Source organism: Balaenoptera ricei, chromosome 8 (assembly GCF_028023285.1).
Source record: "Balaenoptera ricei isolate mBalRic1 chromosome 8, mBalRic1.hap2, whole genome shotgun sequence".
Lineage (NCBI taxonomy): Eukaryota > Metazoa > Chordata > Mammalia > Artiodactyla > Balaenopteridae > Balaenoptera > Balaenoptera ricei.
The window spans coordinates 56,249,417-56,269,479 of record NC_082646.1 but is presented as its reverse complement, the minus strand read 5'-3'; the positions used below and the strand labels follow the sequence as shown (position 1 = coordinate 56,269,479).

Here is a 20,063-nt window from a genome sequence, read left to right as displayed (position 1 = left end):
GGTGGAACAAATAGTTGCAATTCTGCTGCACCTGACTTTTTTAGGAGATAGATTTCTCCACCTGACCCTGGCCTTACCTAGTCTCCTGCCTGATCCCAAATCTGGGATTGTGTCGTGCATAACCCACTGGAGCATCCTTTTCAGAGACTAACCTACCTAAGCCTTCACCTCTGACCTGGTGTCTCCACACACGCCCCCCGCCACCCCCAAACCACTTCTCCAATTCCCCCCACATCCTGGGGAGGAATCAAAGGATCCTGCATTTAGAGCTGGAAACCAGTAGGGGGCACTGGTACCTGGCTTGGTTCTTCCAGTTCTCATTCAGATTGCCATCCCCACGTCCCCCTTCCCACCTCTGGTGTGGCAGGGCCCGCAGAGCCCCTCACTGGACCTCGGAGAAACAAAGCCCTCCCCCGGGCAGAGGGGCTGTCCTGGTCTCTGCCACCCTCCCTAAGTCTTTGCTGCCAGACTCCAGCAGGACCCTCCTTCCTCCATGTGGACCTCATCCACAAGCTGCCCAGAGACTGTGGGCACAAGGTGCCACAGAAAGGGAAATTCCCTCAGCAGGTGGCCCACTGCAGGGCTGCATCTATCTCAGGGCCCCTCAGAGATTTGCCAACAAGGTCCGAGAGTGGAGAGGAATATCCTGAAACGCGGCTCCCTTTCCTTCCCCACAGAAAAGGAGATGTGTGAATAACTTGTCCTCTTTTTCTCCCACAGCATCTCTCCGGCCTTGGAAGAGAGCTACAGAGATGAGAGTGGAATAGAGTCCAGAGACAGCCCTTCCTCCAATCTGCAGATGAGATCATGGGAAAGCTGGGGTAAAAACACGAGTTTTAAGTTACTCCAGCGTGACAGTTTTCGTGTGAAAGCTATCCTCTGATCAGCGTAAGACCCTGGGGTGGGGCAGCACGTGTGGCGGGCGCCCAGGGTGGTTGGGAACCTGGAGGCTGGAGGCTGTGTGAGCAGAGTTCTGCAGGACCAGGCACGGCGACCGCCGGAGAGGATAAGCTGCAGGGGATGGGCTTCCACTCTCCTCCGGCCCATCTGCTCCCACCCGCACAGGCACCTTGTAAGCAGTAACCCTGCCCCTTCGGCACCCCTCTCATCTGGAATGAAAGTGCGGCAACCCATCTCCAGCTTGGCACCCACGGGCGGGGGTTTCACGCGACCCTGCGAGAGGCTCTGCCTTTTGACGACGGAGAGCAAAGCCATTTTCCACCGACTTCACCGGAGCCCCAAGGGATGGAGCAGAAGATCAATACTGTGGTTAAAACCCCGGCCCCATAACCCAGGCGCCCGGCACAGGCCAAGCGGGCCACTCACCGGTCTCTGCGTTCTCGTGCTCCGTGTCGGTGAGCGTGAGGTTGGAGTTGGCCCGGCTGGACAGGCAGGAGCTGCGCCCCGACCGCGTGCTGCGGGCCCACAGCTGCACGGGGTGCTCGGGGGACAGCACAGGGTCGGCCTCCAGGTCGGCCTCGGAGCTGGCCCCCATGGAGTAGCCACAGTGGGGGAGGCCGATGTCTGTCCGGTACAGGGTCCCGTGTGGGGGCGTCACCTCCCCCAGGCCCAGCTCACGCAGGGTGAAGTTGGTGCCTAGGAGGGAAAGCAGGGGAGCGGGATCAGGGCGTGAGGGGGGCATCTCCCCACCAGAAGCCCGGCCCCTACCCTAGGGCTCACTCTTGTCCTTTGAGCTCACTGTGATGTTCGATGCCCGGGCCTCTCCTCTGCACCTTCTCCACCAGCCCGAACCCTCCACCCCTTTATGGAGGGCCCAATACAAATGGCCCCTCGTCTGAGAAGCCTCCCCTCCTCCTACACCCTGTGTGGGAGCCACTGCTTCTTCCTCCGAGCCGCCTCTGAGAGTCCTCGGCCCTGGTCATCCTGCAGAGCAGAACTGCGTAAGAGCCTGGGTCCTCTGCTCGAGATGGCTCCACGGGGGCAGGGACCGTGTCCCATTCATTCCTAAATCCCTGGGCCTAGAAGGCAACCCGGTACCCAGTAGGGGCTCAGTACATGTCTGCTAAACTGGACGGAGAGCTTCAGCTCTCCTCTTCCGGCCCAGGGAGGGCCTGCCAGCAAGGAGGGCTCCTGAGCAGGGCAGAAGCCTGGTCCATGAAATGCCAATGGTTCCCTGGGACCAGACGTTCCTTTCCAGCCAGGTCAGGAAAGCCTGGAGCAGGAAAGCGAAGAAGATGGTGCCTGGCTGGGAAAAGTGGGCCTTGCACAAGGAGGTCGGCTCTGCCTTGTGTTTCCTCACGCCAGGTGGGCTGTGACAGGAACCAGCAGCCTCTGGGGTAACCCAGGGAGCCAAGCACACAGCCGAGGCTGGGCCGCTGACAGGTCTCTCGAGGCCCCGGGAAAGCCTGGCTGTGCCCACGACAGAGGCCGGGAAGACATGGGTGAGGGGAGTTCACTCAGGGATCCGTGTTTGAGGGACAAAGGGGATACTGACTTCCATGGGAAACACAGCCTCCACATTACTCAGTGTTTACTCAGGGACAGCTTCTTCCATATTTTTAACATTCCCATGAGTGTTCTGGGGGATGAGGAAGACCGGCAGACGAAGGCGCTAAGGATCATATTCCAGTTAAACCACCGATCTAGGAAATGGACTTACACCCAGGCAGCGCCACATTTAATCCAATCCAAGCTGCCCTCGGGTACTGATGTATAGCAATGAGCAGGGCATGGTGCCTGACTTCACAGAGCTCACAGTCAAGCGGGGGACACACGGCCCAGGCCATGATGAAGGGCTAAAGCCCAAAGTGGGGGGATCCACGGAGAGTGTTCTGGGAGCACAGAGGCAGAGGGCGGGGTATCAGGGTGGGAGCTCAAAGGAGAGGTTTGCGGATGAGAGTAAACGTGCAGAGCGGAGTAAGAAGAGAGAAGAGGCAGATGCCCATGCTTTGAAGGATCCCGCAACCAGGGTCAGGACTGAAGAGGACAAGCCTGCAAAGGAAGGAAGAAGGAACTGCCAGTGAGGCAGGAGGGGAGCCCCCAGAGATGGCCTCCTCTCCTAATCGTGTGCATCGCTCTTAACCAGGAACCCCTGTGCCTCCCAGGGTCCTAGTCAGCTACGTGTCCAGCCTGGCACAGAGTAAGTGTTCAGCGAAAGGTAGTTAAATAATCAGACAGACACACTCTGGTAGCACGCTGGAGGATGGATAAAGGGAGAGGGAAGGTGGGAGGAGAGAACTCTGCTACCCTCACAGGATTTTTGAGGCTCCAGGGAGGTAATGGGAGAGAGAGAACTTTGTAAGCTGCAGTGCCCATGCCTGCCTATGAGCTGAGAATGCTTCTCATTTGTTATTTATGAAGATAAGAGGGGCTCCTTTGGAGCCTCATGTGCTAGGATGGCATCCAGGCCAACCTGGGCCTGGCAGGGCTCACAGAGCCGGAGGAAAGCTTTGACACCATTTGTCCCCTCCCCTCACTGAGACCCAGAGATGACAATCAGTGGCAGGCAGCATTTCTGAAGCACCTGCTCTGTGCAAGTGTCAAGTGCTCTATTTCCAGTCCTCATCAATCCTCCCCACCACCTTACAATTAGGAGGCATGGCTGTGATCCCATTGCCCAGGTGAAGACACTGAGGGTAGTAAAAATGGCAGAGCCAGAATTCAAATCAGGTCTGTCTGATGTCAGAGTTTGAGCTGTTGACCACAAATGGGAAAGAGCTGAAGACCCCTCGTCTTTAAAGCAGGAGAGGCGGCCTTGTTAACAGGTCAGCTTTCCTGTGGATCCAGGCCCGTGGGAGAGGCACGGCATCATCGCACTTACCTCGCAACGCGTCATCTCTTTAGTCCTCAGGACAATTCAGTGCAGTAGCGAGGACTCATGGCCATGTAACAGGGGAGGCGTAGAGGAGAGCCGGTGGTGGTCAGAACTCAAGCCCAGGCAGTCTGACCCGGAGCCAGCTCCTAACCACCCCATTACGCCCACAAGGGAGGTGAGCATGAAAACAAATGAACTAAGAACGAACTACAGGGCAGGCTCTGACCAGACCTAGGTGCCAAAATAGCGGAGTGTTGGTGCTGACGGACGCCCTCCACGCCGCTGGGCTTCCGTCCCCGCTCAAGCGCGCCCACGCCCGGGGGTGAAGGGGAGGGAGTGCGCAGGCGCGCCCCAAGCCCCGCCCCGGCCGCCCTCACCTGCGCGGCAGAACTCCTCGGCCTCCTGCGGCACCATGTCCTTGACGCGGCTGCCGTAGGCGAGGCGGGCGTCCTGGTCGTAGGCCTTGAGGGTCTCGCTGGAGCTGTAGGATTTCTGTGGGGCCTTGCCCTCCTCGCTGTCGGCGGACGAGCTGGTGTAGCGGCGCTCGGCGTCGCGGCGCCGGGTCAGCGAGCGGTACGGCTTCCTCTCCTTTACGTCCATGGCCTCCGGCCGGCGCTCCTCCACATCCACAAACAGGGTCCTTGCCGCACTCAGGGCCGAGTGGTCTGGAGCCCGAGAAACCAAAGAAAGGGCGTCAGTTCCGGGCCCAGGGGGCAAAGGCCATCCCCGGGTCCATCTTGGACCTCGATTCACCCGGCAGCGCTGTGGACAAGGGGCCTCAGGCTCTGGAGGTGAGGGCGCCGCTCCATGGCCACGCAGCCATAAGTAGCACAGGGGCGCTTGCACCCAAGGCTCGTAATGATGAATCCTTTCTCTTCCTGCTACACGACCGAACCTATCTCCCCTCTGAAGATGCCCTCAGCCTCTCCTTCAGTGATGCCTATCAAGGAGGCTGACAACAAAGGCCAGAGGGCACTAGTTTTCCCGATCCCGCTAGATGCGAATCACGTGTGTGCTCCCATCAGGCCTCCGGCTGGGACAGGGCCTCACACAGAACAGGGGCTCTTTAAGAATTTGTGAAATGAACGCCTATATTCAGGCACTGGGGTAAGCGCTTTGCATATATTATCTCATTCAATTGTCACACGTCCTGAGATATTATTACTGTCTCCAGCCTCTTCTGGAAATGAGCCAAGGTATAAACAACCAATCCACAGTTATCACCACCAGATAATTAAATAATCACCTGCTTATTGTCTGTTTTCTTGCACTCATATGTAAGCACCATGAGAGCAGGGGCATTACCTGTTCTGCTCACTCCTGATCTCTTGCACCTAAAGTGAAGCCTGGTGCCTCCAATGCATATTTAATTACACAGCCAACCCGTCTCCATCTGACAGATGAGAAAACTGAGGTTCCAGACCTCCCTCAAGGTGACTCAGGTGGTAAGTATCAAAGTCAGGATCTGAAACCAGGTCTGTCTGGCTCTAAAGCCCGAGTTTTTCCTATTTTATTATGCTCCCTGAGTCCCCTCCCTCCCACCACATAGAAGTGTCCTTCCAGCCAGGCTGGGCCGGGACTACCATGCTGATCAGAGAACTCCCTCACCTCCAGACTCATCCATCTCATTGGAGGCACCATCAGCACCTGGGGAAGCCGCAGCACCTGCCGCATATATCGGGTTTGCCAGGCTGTGTGGCTGGTAGGAAGCTCCTAATCTCCCTTTCTCCTCTTTTCCCCATCTTGACCCTTTTGCCCTAGGCCGACACATTTTTTAAAGCTGTTATGACAGCGTCTTCCTCTTTCCAAATGTCTTCCTTTGGCTCTGGGGTAGCAAACGTAGCCCCCTACAAGAGCCAGGAGGTCAGCACAGGAGGAAAGCAGGATATCCTGCACAAAGGATGATGAGCGCTCTTTCTTGAAACATACAACCTTCTCAGTTCTTTCATTGTTCCACTTTCCAGAGCAACATGGGTACACAAAACCTTCTCCCGCGTCACTGTCCTATTAGAGAAACAACAGAGCAAGAGCTGTCATCAAGGAGTCTCAGTGCCCAGGGTGGGGCCTCTGACCAACAAAGAGGGTGGGCCTGTCCAACAGTGGGTGTTCAGTGCCTACCAATGCTGGGACATAGGAGTGTAGGGGGTCTTGTGAATTTTTAAGACAAGCTGGAAATTTGGAGTTGGATGTAAAATGTATGATTTTTAAATGTAATCCATTATTATATGTAGGCCAAGTTAAACACACTGATGGGTCAGTTTTGTTCTGAGGGCTAGCGATTTCCGAGTTCTGCCTTTGATCGTGGACATCGAAGGTATCGGTATCCCTTTGGCCTGAGGATGCTCTCTTCCCTCCCAAGAGGGAAGAACCACCTCTTAGGTGGTTCTGAGGATGAAATGAGTTAATACATGTCCCTGGTACATATGATCCCTGATACACAATGGGTGCTCAATACATGTTCGCCATTATTATCATCAGAAAAAACCCACCTTTTATTTTTAAAAGGCATACTTTGGAAGGCTCCAGCTAGATGTCAGTTATAACTGGAGAAGGAACGTTCCCTCAGACATATGTTAATAAGTCTGAGACACACTTTAGGCTGTTAAATTGGTGGATGACTATGTCTCTTACCAGTGTGTACCTGTTGACTGAAGACATGGGCTTCAAGGCAGAGGCTCAGCAATTGCAAATTAAGAACACAGTCCCCAAACTCATGGCTTCCCTATTACAAAGCAGAGGCGAGGAGAACATTTGCCTTGCTCTCATTTCCTTTTCAGTCTTAATATAGTAATTCAGTAAATATTTACTTTTTTTCAACAGATGGGAGATCAGTCATGGTTCACACTCAAATTGGCATTTTTTTTTAAAGTTTTTTTTGATGTGGACCATTTTTAAAGTCTTTATTGAATTTGTTACAATATTGCTTCTATTTTATGTTTTGGTTTTTTGGCCATGAGGCATGTGGGATCTTAGCTCCCCGACCAGGGATCGAACCCGCACCTCCTGCTTTGGAAGGCGAAGTCTTAACCACTGGACTGCCGGGGAAGTCCCTCAAATTGGCATTTAACTGAGAGAAAAAGAAGAGGTTGGGGTGAAAGAAGTGACAGTGGAGAAAAGCTCCTCTTGGAGCAAGGGTCTGCAGCATAGCGATGCTGAGACCCTGGAGGGGTGGGAGCAGTGCCGGGGAAGGGTGCCAGAAGCACCCGCACACGTCCATGCCTACACAAGTCAGTCCCTGCTTACCCTGCTGACCTCCGGGTTCCCCACGTGACCCTTCCTGACCCTCCCTCTGCTTCCTCTCACTGCCCACAGAACAACCCGCCACCCCACCTCGACTCTCACAGAAGCACACCCCTACTGCCTGCTGAAACTCTTCGCCAGGTAAGCCCCGAGCACACAAATATGCCTTTGCAGAGGAGTTCATTTCCACAACCCATTACAGACCAGTCTCGCGCTGGGACTGGGGCCCAGAGATGAGCAGGACACAAGCCTTGCGGGGGCAGCTACTGTCTCTCTGGGGTGTCAGCCATAGGGGCCATCAATGATGAGTGCTTTGATAAAGCATGAACCATAGTTGTATAACTTTCTCCTTATGCTGACATGGGGGTCATTTCTGGTCTATCTATGGGGAAGGAGAGTGGGCTCTGGCCAAGAGGAGGGAAGAATCATGTCTGCATCGGGTGCTGTGGCTGGTGCTTCCCACACAGACCCACGAGAACTCTAGTTACTTTTTTTTTTTTTTTTTGGCCACGCCTCACAGCATGTGGGATCTTAGTTCCCTGACCAGGGATTGAACCCTCGCCCCTCGCTTTGGAAGCATGGAGTCTTAACCACTGGACCGCCAGGGAAGTCCCCTAATTACTTCTCATTTTAGAGAGCTGACTCAATTAGCCAGTTGGTTGATAAGTTCACACAGCCAGTAAGCCAGTGATTCTAAAATCCACTTTTTTTTTTTTCTTTTACATGGATCTGGTTCAGATGGATCTGGAAGGTTTGAACAGGTCTGTTAATGTGGGGAAGCCTGGAGACACATGGTGGTGATAGGAAAAGAGGCAGTGACAATACAATGACTGTTCACCTAATACCTACTCATGCTGGGAACTTTGTGCATGTTGTTTCTAATCCCTACAACAACTAGGCAGGTTAGATATTATCCTCTTATTTTATATTTTTCTCTTATTTACTCTTATTTTACAAATGAGATAACAAGCTCAAAGAGATTAAGTGATTTGCTCTAAATCACATGGCTTCCAAATATCAGGGTCTAGATTTGAATCAGAAGAAAATGTTTAAACCTGAAGAAAGGTATTACACACCTAGTACCAGAGGTTAATTCATTCGGTAAATAATCGCTAAGGACTCTTCTCTCCTAACTGTGGTGGAAGCTGCATGAAGGCAAGACACGAGGTTCCCTTGTGCCCTCCCCTCCTCTCCCCCTGGTCTCCCTTCCCCGCCTCCCCCCAACACTGACTTCCTACCCTGCCTTCCAAGCCTTGTGTGAGGCTTCGGTGGACAAGACAAATGAGCTTCCTACTCCTTGGAGCTTCTAGACAGTGGGCAAGTCAGACAGGGAGAGAGGCAGGGGAAGGACACCAGAGTGGCCCCTAACCTAGGTCAGGTGGGCCAAAGGTGGAGAGATGATTAAGGGACCACTGCTCAGAGAAAGTGACATCTAAACCATGACCAAAGAAAGTCAAGGGAAAGTGAGACAGGCCAGATGGTTTTGAGGTAAGGAGAGAAAAGAAGTCTAGATCTGTGACTTCCCCGTTTATTCTCACCTACGGTAAACATTTATTTCACACACATAAATCTACAACGTTCTAACTAAAACAAAAATTTCAAAAACCATGCCTAACCTTTCCTCAAGGGTGGAATCTGATATTTTCTATCTTATTCGATTTGACTAAAAGAGAATTATGGATGGATTGCCAACCTACAGTTTGAAAAAGACCATTCTAGGTCACAACCTGCATGAAAGTGGGAGGGGTGAGGGAGTTTGGGAACAGACAGAATCCAAACTTCAGTGAGGGAAAGAGGTCTAAGATCAAGCTTGAGAGGTGAGGAGTGAGCAGCCTGGTAGAAAAAATAAAAAGGCACTTCCATGAATGATGATAACACAAGTGGACAGTAAAATGTAAAAGTGCAGGTGGCAGAAAGCCTGGATCTGGCGATCCCAGGGGAGCATGTCCTCTAGCTGGTTTTCTGGTGCCAGGAACTGGCCTGGAAGAAAGACAAGGAGGATGTGGGACTCGGGGAGAGAAGAGGAGATGGGGAAGCAAAGCTTTTGGTGTTCGCGAGAAACTCAAAAAGCCAACTTGGGCCCTTTACGTGGGCTCCAGCAATATTTATGAGAGGCAGTGGCCTGGAGCATTCACAGGGAGATGTCATCAGACCTACAGACCTGCCGAGGACCCTTTGCCTCTGCCAAAGCCTCAGAGAAACGGGGGCTGTTACAACCCTGGATTTCCTCGCAACCTCGGAAATGACCAGAGACAAGCCAGGAAATTGACTGAATTCCTACTGGACTAAAGTTTTATAAGTTTTCCTTAACATAAGCACATGGTGATATTTTCAGTTCTTAGTGTGTCAAAAAGGGCTCATAAATATTTGAGCTAAAATGTGTTCTGCAAAATATAAGTCCTAGGCAGTATCTGTGTGTGTATGTGTGCATAAAGTCATCATAAATTTTTACTTTCCTTAGTCCTTCGAAGTTTGCTCTTGCAAGTCCCTTGTTTACAACTCCAGTGTGATATGAAGGGGAATGCCAGAGAGAGAGGCACCTAGTCTGTGCCAGGTACTGTGCTGGGCGGTGAACAAACCAAAGAGGTAGGCACCGTATCCCCACCTTACAGATTTGGAAACTGAGCCTCGGAGAAACGAAGGGATGCTCAAGTTCACACAAAATGCCAAGACTGGAATCTGATTGCTCTCTTTTCCCTGTGGTAGCCCCCAGAGCACATTTCCCTGATCTGTCACATTAGGGAATCCTTGGCCTTTTAAAATGGTAAGAGAGTGATTATAATAAGGGTGGCTAAAGGCAAGGTCTTTACATGCATTACCTCGTTTAACCTTCACCAGGCCCTTGAACCATTCTCACTTGATAGATGAAAGAAACTGGGATTTTGAGTGGTTAAACGCCTTGCCCAGAGGACCACAGCAAGGACGGGGCAGAGTGAGGATTCAGACCTGGGTCTGTGCGACCCTCAGGCTCAAGCTTTTCATCAGAACCTGTCCTGCTTCTCATACAGGTCACCCCTTATTCTAGTTTGCTTAACTGTTCTATTCTTTCACTTAGTGTTTTAAGCAGTATTGATTCTTCTGATGAACCTTCAGAAGAATTCTTCAGTTAGCACCTGACCTGGGCTTTTACAGCTTTATCTCCAAGTGTCCCCACCCAGAAAGCCGGCACTGTGGGCCAGGGGAAGGGCTTTCTTGGGAACATAGTGGAGTGTGGCCCTGTGCCCAGCCTGGCTGTGGGGACATCCCTAATCAGTGGCTGACAGGCAGGTGACAGATGGTACCGCTGCCCACAGAAGCCATGTCACCCTTCTGTTGGAAGGCTTGTCACAGGTCAGGCATCAAAGGGCCGCTGGTTGCTGTACGGGCACCGCTCCTCCAATCCCGGCTCAGGGAGCTCCCACCAGGGCGGCCCCGACCCCTCCCAGGGCTGAACGCGCGCAGGACAGGGGACACATTCGGCCCTCGGCCAACAGGAGCTATTACAGGGGCTCCGGGGTATCTGGATTCCTCCATCTATAGTTTCTCCTCTCAAAGCTGTTTATGAGCCAAATGATTCCCCTTTACACATGGTGGCATCTCAGAGTCAGAACATGTGGCATTTATTGTCTTAAGATTGAAAGCACCATCAAAGGTCAGCAGGTTCATGTCGCATCCCCACCAGGTGGTCACACCCCCTCCAAAGCTGGGGACCTCATTCCCTCCAGGGACAGCTCTAGCTGTGAGATTGTGCTTCCTGACGTGGAGCTGGACCTGCCTCCTTTCAGCTTCCTTTCACAAGCCTCAGCTCTGCTCCTTGGGGTCTCAGGAAATAAGTCTAACAATTTGCCCTGGCAAGAGCCTTACAGACTGAAGAGGCACCAGTCTGTGCATCCTTGAGTCTTCTCATCAGACTGAACATTCCACCTTCCCAGTAACCTTTCCCCAGGTTCATCTATCTCACTCCCTCTTTCCCACCTAACAAGGCTTTATAAGATCCAGGGTGAGGTCTCTCACCTTCTGAGATGGCTCACACTCTGTGGAGTGTTTTCTCTCCCAGCGCCGCTCTCGCCTTTTGAGACAGACAGCATTCTGTCTGTGGAATGTGGTGTACCTCTCTAAATAAATCCCCTTCTTAGCTGTCACTTTGCCTCTCACTGAATTCTTTCTGTCTTGAGACATAAAGAACCTGAGCTTCAGTAAGTCCTGACATCAGGAACTAAGGCCCTGACGCAGGTGGAGGACGGAATGATATCAACCATCCTGACCTCAATCAACTACAGCTTGGACTCTGTTGACCTCTGCCCCAATTCTATGCTGAATTCTCCTCTGCTCGAGCCCCCTCGTGAATACGCACGCACCCTTAGTTTAAAACTTCCCCAGCTTTGCAGTTTGGGGAGACACTGCTTTGGGAAAAGACCCCCGGTGTTCTCCTTACGTGCTGCAAGTAATTAATCCTTCCTTCTCCCCAACCCCCCAAAAAAAATCCAAGGTAAGACTTGGGAACAAGTAGTTTGACCAGAAGCAGTCAGAGGGACAGACACACCTACAGGTGATTCCAGAACAGTGAACACAAAAGAGCAGCTGACACAGACACTTGGGAGTCAGAGAGGGACACCAGTTTGGGTGTCCTGGAGGAGGTGACACCTGAGCTGAGGGAAGTCCGAGCAGGAGTTAAACAGGGGACAGGGAGAGGGGAGTGCCCACATGCCTCTTTTGTGGGGTGTAGTCTGCATGTCCCTCACCCCCCTCTCTCCTGCACCGGACACCATATTCCCCTGGGGCACACCCACCAGGGGGCCTCAGGATGTGCTGTCTGCTGGGACTCAGTTTTTCCATGAACAACACCTGGAGAAACGGTCTCCTGCAGTGCAGCCCCTACTGAAAGGGCCCGCTTTCCTTCTCCCTAGAAAACCCAGTCAAGGGTCAAGCCTGAAACCCAGATTATTTGAGTGTTAGCTCTCTGTAAAAAGTGCACAAGGGCCCTACACCGATTTCTGATTTTCTGTCGGTTTGTTCTGGGACCACATGATGAGATAATCAGGGGCAGGGAGAGATAGTCGAGCTGATTAATCGCGCATCCCCTGTGGTGTCCAAGGCTTATCCTGTAATTACCTGGGGTTCCTGTGTTAGGCCTCCACTCTGCAAGGCGGGGAGCACTGAACAGGGAGAGCTGGAGGGGAAAACCAGCCCCTCAGGGAAGCAGGCATTAGTTTAAGGCTCCTGGAAATGGTGAGGCTCTTGGTTTTAACACTAACTCCCTCGATCCCACAGTTCAATCCTAACTCCCAGAGGCGTGAAGGTGGCAACCGCTGTGCCCTCCGAGAGCTGCCCAGGGCCCTGCGTTCATGGAGAGGAGAAGCTGGGGCTCGGAGGCTGTGACCTGCTGACGGCCACAGCCAACAAGTGAAGAGGCAGGAGCCCTCAGCTTCACACACACACACACACACACACACACACACACACACAAACACACACTCAGCCACACAGTGGAATTCCAAGAGCTCTGTCAAGGCCCAGGAGTTCTGTAAAAGTGCAAAGATTGCAAAGCCCCTTGGGGAGGTGCCAGGAGCGGTGCTTGCAGCAGACAAAGCTTGTTAGCGAAGGTGTCCCAGAAAGGGATGTCCAGCTGGAAAGCAAGGGAGACAGAAGTGGCTTTGGCAGAATTTCGCTTATACCTCCACGTACTCAAGTTGCAAAGAGGCGGAGGAAAAGGCCCACAACAATGGGAAAACCCCAACTGCCTGAAGCTGTGGCCATTTCCAATAATTAAAGGCAGACTTAATAGATATCAGGGCCCTCTTTCCAGCAGCTGGGTGGTCAGGCAATTTTTATTTCAATAATTAGCTGCTATAAGTCACACAGAACTGGAGACAGATAAAGGGAGGGCCAGTCTCTCATGGAGCTAATTGTGCCCAGAGTTCTACATGCCTAATCAAGCTTGCACTGCTCCCATCCCTTTCATCCAAGGCCTCAAAGGACTTCGCCTGTGGTAATTAAGTCTCCTAAGTGCCGTAAAGAAAGGGATTCTCCTTGGCAGTCTGAGTGAAGAAGAGGAGGCTGGGGTGGAGATGGGGCAGGTGGCCATGCCGCTGGCCCCCAGGCTGGGGACAGAGGGCAAGGAAGAGGCCCCGACCCTGACACTGGGCCCTTTAAGCCTCTGGCCTGGTGCATTTTGCCCCAAGACAGGACAAGTACAGACCTTGTGGTGTCGCTGGCCACCTCCTGTGGAGCCTGGCTCAACCTGCCCCAACGTGGAGACAGTCCAGATGGCCAACCAAAGCCTTTCTAAATGTCGCAAGCTGGATGGTCTCTGGGGGATATATTTGTTAGATGCATCCAATCAGGTGGGGGTAATTCAGATTCCACTATCCTAGATTCTTACAGGTAGAGGGAACATAAAGGATGTCGTGGCCCAGCCCCATCTGATGCATGCATTCCTCTGCGTCCCCATGGACACCAGCTAGCCTTTGCGTGATCTCCGATGATACCACTTACCCCTAACATGTTTCATCCCCTAAGTTTGGCCTTAGTTCATTCTGATAGTGAGCTGAAATTTGCTTCCTTCAAGAGCCTTCCCACTGACCCTAATTCTGCCTTCAAACCTCACAGACAAGCCCCATCCCTCCCCTCCAGATCACGATTTCTCTCCCCCAAGCTTCAGAGAACAGTGGAGCACAGTGGTGAAAACCACGAGCTACATCAAAAGCACAATCTCCACACCAACAAAAAAGGATATAATTGGACCTCACCAAAATCCAAACTCATGCTCTGTGAAAGACTGTTAAAAGGATGAAAAGACAAGCTACAAAGTGGGAGAAAATATTTGCAAACCACATATCCAACAAAAGCCTAGCATCTAGAGCACGTAAAGAACTCTCAAAACCCAACAGTAAAAAACCAAACCAAAACAAAACCCAAACAACCCAATTAGAAAATGGCCAAAAGATATGAACAGATATTTCACTGCAGAGGATATACAGATGGCAAATAAGCACATGAAAAGATGTTCAACATCACTGGCCAGCAGGGAAATGCAAATGAAAACCACAATGTCACCACACACCCGTCAGACGAGCTAAAATGTAAAATAGTGGCAACTCTGAATGCTGGCAAGGATGCAGAGACCCTGGATCACCTATACATTTCTGATAGGAATATAAAGTATTACGGCCCTTCTGGAAAACAGTTTGGCAGTTCTTTATCAAACTAAACGTGCAATTACTGTACAACGTAGCGATTGCACTCTTGGGCATTTATCCCTCAGAAATGAAAACTCAGGTTCACACAAGAACCTGTACAGAGATGTTCATAGAAGCCTTACTTATAATAGCTAAAAACTGGAAACAGTCCAGATGTCTTTCAACAGCTGAATGGCTATGTAAATGGAATGCCACGGAATACTACTTGGTGAGAAAAAGGAATGAGTTAATGATACGAATGAATCTCTAGAGGATTATGCTGAGTGAAAAAAGCCAATCACAAAATGTTACATACAATATGATTCCATTTATATAACATTTTTGAAATGACAACATTTTAGCAATGGAGAACAGATTAGTAGTTGCCAGGGGTTAGGGATGGGGTAGGGGTGGGAGGTAGGTGGGCGTGGCTATAAAAGGGCAGTGAGAGGGATGCTTGTGGTGATGGAAATATTCCCTATCTTGACTGGATGCAGATGATAAAATAGGGTAGAAGTAAACACATGCATACATACAAATAAGTACAAGTAAAATTGGGGAACTCTGAATAAAATGAATGGATTGTACCAATGTCCATATCCTGGTTGTGATATCTATTCTCTTACAATAGTCTTGGAACATGTTGCTGCTGCGGGAAACTGGGAATAGGGTACCCAGGATATATCTGTACTATTTTTTACAACTGTGCATGAACTACAATTATCTCTTTTGTTAATTTTTATTGGAGCATAGTTGATTTACAATGTTGTGTTAGTTTCAGGTGTACAGCAAAGTGAATCAGTTATACATATGCATATATCCACTCTTTTTTAGAGTCTTTTCCCATATAGGTCATTACAAAGTACTGAGTAGAGTTCCCTGTGCTATACAGTAAGTCCTTATTAGTTATCTATTTTATATACGGTAGTGTGTGTCTGTCAATCCCAATCTCCCAATTTATCCCTCCCCCCACCTTTTCCCCTGGTAACCATACGTTTGTTTTCTACATCCATGACTCTACTTCTGTTTTGTAAATAAGTTCATTTGTACCTTTTTTTTAATATATATATTCCACATATAAGCAATATCATCCACTTCTGGGCATATACCAGGAGAAAACCATAATTCAAAAAGATACATGCACCCCAATGTTCATTGCGGCACTATTTACAATAGCCAGAACATGAAAGCAACCTAAATGTTCATCAACAGAGGAATGGATAAAGAAGATGTAATGTATATATACAATGGAATACTACTCAGTCATAAAAAAGAATGAAATTTTGCCATTTGCAACAACCTGGATGGACTTGTAGGGTATTATGCTAAGTGAAATAACTCAGACAAAGAAAGACAAATATTGTATAATATCACTTTATATGTGGAATCTAAAAAATACAACAAACTAGTGAATATAAAAAAAGAAGCATACTCACAGATACAGAGAACAAACTAGTAGTTACCGGTGAAGAGAGGGAAGGGAGGAGGGGCAAGTTAAGGATAGGAGAGTAAGAGGTACAAACTATTATGTATAAAATAAGCTACAAGGATATATTGTACAACACAGGAATATAGCCAATAGTTTATAATAACGATAAATGGAGCATAACCTTTAAAAATTGTGAATCACTATATTGTATGCCTGTGATTTATATAATATTGTACATCAATATAACTCAATAAAAAAAATAAATTAAAAAAAAAAAAGGTCAGCCTGGAAGAGAAAAAAAGTAGGTTTTTTGAGTCAGGCAAACCTAGGTTTGAACCTTGAACCTACTATGTATTTCCTGTGCAACTTTGGACAAAGAAACTGTCTGAGCTTCAGTTTCCTCATCTATAAAATGGGGATAGTATCTACTATCTTACAGGGCTTTCTTGAGGCTTAAATGAGGCAATCCATGGCAATACTTAAGTCTATGCATGGTGCATAAGTAAGGACTCAATAAACAACAGAAGTAAATGTTATATTATTATTCAGGATAATTATCTCTGTGCCTTCTCCTGATTCAATTCCCAACTAAATTCAACTTCAACTTCCTAAATTCAACTCTGGAAGTTAGGTATGGGGGTAGATTGCTCTAGTAATGATACCTCCCTGTATTACACCCTTGTGTAGTCTCCCTGCTGACTCCAGGGTTGGCCATGTGATTGCACTGACCAAGGGAATATTAGCAGCAATCAGGAATCAGAGGCATGAAAAACCCTTGAGTGTTTGGGCTTGCCTGTTTTGCTACTTTTGGAAAACATCCATCATGTAGCAAGACCCACGTGGATTGCTAGAGACCCAAGGCTGAGCCAACCAGCCGCATAGACTGCAGCCCAAATTTGTGACCCCCAGAAACAGGAACCAATAAGTGGTCATTTTAATCCCAAACTCCTAATTAGTTTGGAATTAAAATATATACACTACTATATAAAATAGATAACCAACAAGGACCTACTGTATAGCACAGGGAACTATACTCAAAATCTTGTAATAACCTATAATGGAAGAGAATGTGAAAAAAGAATACATATATTTATATATATATATGTATAACAGAATCACTTTGCTGTACACCTGAAACTAATACAACATCGTAAATCAACTATATGTCAATAAAAATTTGAAAAAAATGGTCATTTTAAGCCACTATATTTTACAGAGATCTGTTACATACAAAGGCTAACTGATATAGGTATTATAATTTCCATATTACAGATGAGGAAACTGAGGCTCAGATCATTAAAGTACCTTAAAAAATAAGAGGAAATGTTATGAGGACAAAAAGAGTAACACCTAATGTTTAAACAGTACTTCAGAGCTTACACATTTTTCCACATTTTTGTGCCATTTAATCCACCATCCTGTACTTCTCTTTTTTGGAATTTTTCAAAACTACATTTATGTTTAAGTAGTTGCTTAATTATATGCTCTAAGCAGGTGGGGATCATGTCTATCTGGTTCAGCACCGAATCTCAACTTTGAACCTTGAAAATAGTAGGCACCTAATAAATAATGACTGGCTGGATAAATGAACAAATACCTCTGAGAAGGTATGTCATGATCCTATATTAGACAGAAAACTGATGTTCAGAGAGGTGAAGTGCTTGTTTCAAAGTCACACAGCCAGCAAAAGGCAGTGCTTAGATGCAGCCCAGGTCTTTGACTCTCAGTGCAGAGGTCTGCCTTAAATTCTCTGTGCATCCTGAGGGTTAGACAGACAAGGAAATGAGTTACTACCCCACAGTTAGAAGGAATGTTGTTGGATGAATTCCGTATGTTTCAGGAATGCCAATCCCCATGCTAAGAGGATTCTGATCAAACCAAGCTTCCAGCTGGACAGAAATGTGCTGCGATGTGAACCCCAGTGCATGGGATCAGAGGTGCCTGTTAGCACAAGTCTCACGTCATTGGTACCATCCAGCCCCAAATCCCCATGGGGCGTCCCAGTCAAATGCATAACCACCCAGCAGGCACAGGCCCACTAAGCAGCTCTGCTCTCAGCCGTGGGCCAGGCCGTGAGTTCCTTTGAGAGGAACCAGCAGATGTTAGCACCGAGCTCTGAGGACAGACACCGTGCTCCTCCAGAACCAGCAGGCTGCCCGAGCACCACAGTGGGCTCACATGGGCTGAGCAGAGCCCCCCTCGGTGGCCGCAGCTGCCTCTCCGCCTTCCAGGAGGGCCTCGAGCCTGTCCTCTCTGTGGGGAAGCTCTGGCCCTTGGCCCCTCTGCTGGCTAATGTTACACCTGGGTCGCCCCAGTCCTGCTTCCTGGGGCCAGACCCTCACTTTGTTCTCTTTATTGTAGCCCTAAATTTGTTTTCATTGACAAACTCTGCCTGTCACTCCATTGATTCTGCTTTTTTTTAGGGCTGTTAAGCTCAGTTGTTAACGGTACCAGTCTTTAAGGTGATGCCAGCCTGGAGAGGAAGTGGGATGGGGGTGCTGCTGGCTCCTCTCCAGGGCGGGAACCCAGGGGGATCACATTATCTAGGACCCAGCCTGGCCTCTACTAGGCAACTCCTCAGATTTGTCCAGTGTGTTCTTTCGAATGCGAAGCCCCTTCCTATCTCAAAAGTCACCAAGACACCGTAAAGCTGAGACAGGCAGAGTGTAGGTCACCACTGTTTCCAGCTTACAGAGGAGGGCATTCCCGGTAGAGAGAAAGCAGCACAGAGCCGTTAAGAGCATCGACCCTGCAGCCAGACAGCCAGGGTTCAAATCCCAGCTCTGTCACTCCCCAGCTGTGTACCCTGGGCACATTATTTAACCTCTCAATGCCTCATACTAAAGTGGAGAGAATACTTGTACTTACAAGGTAGAGTTTTTGGGAGGACTGAATGAGTTAATATGTGCAAAGTACTTAGAAAAGGCTTAGCACTTGGCTGCCATGATGATGATGATGATGATGATGACTATTATTATTATTATTATTATTATTATTATTATTATTATTATTACTATAAGGTATTGCGTTCTGGCCCTGATGCAAGTTTGGATTTCTCTACCCCATTCACACTAATGTATTAGGACACCTATATCCCTATAGCATCATGTATCTACTCATTCAGTCACTGAGCAAATATTTACTAGAAATGTACTATGTGCCCAGAGCTGTGCTGGGATGCAAGGACTGTTGTTCCAGAAAGACAGAAAGGGCACCAGTTTTGAACAATGCTCCAGTTTGACTCTCAGCCCTGCATTTACTAGGCATGAACCATGGGCAGGTCATTCTGGGCCTTACTTTCTTCATCTGTGAGATGGGGAATTATCTGTAGCCCTGCCATCCTGCCTCTTCCGAGGACCCACGTGGTCATCTGGGGGCCTGGAGAGGGAGTATGTTCCAGAACCTTTCCAGACCAGAGCCCCAGCCCTCCTCCAACTCTGGCCAGCCGGGAGGAGAGGAGAGTGGTCCCTAAAGCAGTGGCCTTGGGAAACCTGAACCACCTTCAAAGAGAGGGATTTAGTTGGCTCAAGCTCTGTGTCCTCTCTGAGGGAGCATCACAAAGCAGGGACCAGACCCCAGGAGGGCCAGACCCCTCAGGGAGGCCACATGGCTGAAAACTGGCCCCTTTGCCTCAGTCTTCTTGAGTTGTGTGCCCTTCAGCCTGATGCTGGAGGAAGGAGCCTGCTGCCTTTCTTTTTCTTTCTTCTTATCCTGAGTGCAACAGAACAGTGTTTAAATCGGAGCCTTAAAATGAGAAGCAAATGGGAAGGGCTTGCAGAATGATGTTTAGCACCATCTAGAAAAAGTCCAGGCTTAAAATTTACAGTCTATGACAAGCAATTGGATTTACCTTGCCAGAGAGAGAGGCCCTGGGGCCACACTGAGAAAACATAATGCTGGGGCATTTCCTAAACCTGGCACTTTAGAGTTTACACAGCACTGACAATCAGGCGACCTCTGCTCACCCTCTACTGCCCTGAGAGGTAGGTTTTACAACCTCATTTCAACAGGGAAGTGTGGCAGGCAGGCAGGAATGTGGGGTTCTGGCTCAGGAGAACTCTACTTTGAGATCTGGCTTTGTGATCCTAAGCAAACGCCAATAATACATAAATGGTGAATACAAACTGTGGCTCTTATCTACTGAGCACCCAGTATGTGCCTGGTGATCCTTGTTTGCCAAATTGTTGCCATCTGATATAAACTGAGGATCAGAGGGGGCAAGGATTTGCCCTGAGTCACACAGCTTTTTAAGAGAGCTAGGATTCAGAGCCCCACACGGAGAGTCTCAATTTTTTAAGCCATATCATGGAGATGATGAAGATCAGTTATATCCAGAGGTTGGAGTGTCACAGGAGCAAGTGGATGCGGCTTGGAAGTCCTATACAAATATTTGTTATCCCTACTGAGAAAATTAAGGCTCCCAGAGGTGAAGTGACGTGTCCAAGGTCACCCAGCTGGCAAG

General features: G+C 49.1%; 1 protein-coding gene across 4 annotated transcripts in view; it reads right to left on the bottom strand.

Moving 5' to 3' along the window:
- The window catches only part of TENM4 (teneurin transmembrane protein 4), a 744,874-nt gene that overhangs the window by 390,796 nt on the left and 334,015 nt on the right, over positions 1–20,063 (bottom strand). For 3 of the 4 annotated variants that reach the window (XM_059930706.1, XM_059930709.1, XM_059930707.1), the window contains 2 exons: positions 4,153–4,440; positions 1,327–1,596 (listed from right to left, as the gene is read on the bottom strand). In XM_059930706.1, coding sequence (XP_059786689.1) covers positions 1,327–1,596; positions 4,153–4,375 — 493 coding nt within the window. In that variant the 5' untranslated portion in view covers positions 4,376–4,440. Of the gene's footprint in view, positions 1–1,326; positions 1,597–4,152; positions 4,441–5,383; positions 5,410–20,063 lie in introns of those variants that run through there. The other variant, XM_059930705.1, reaches the window with a different exon arrangement.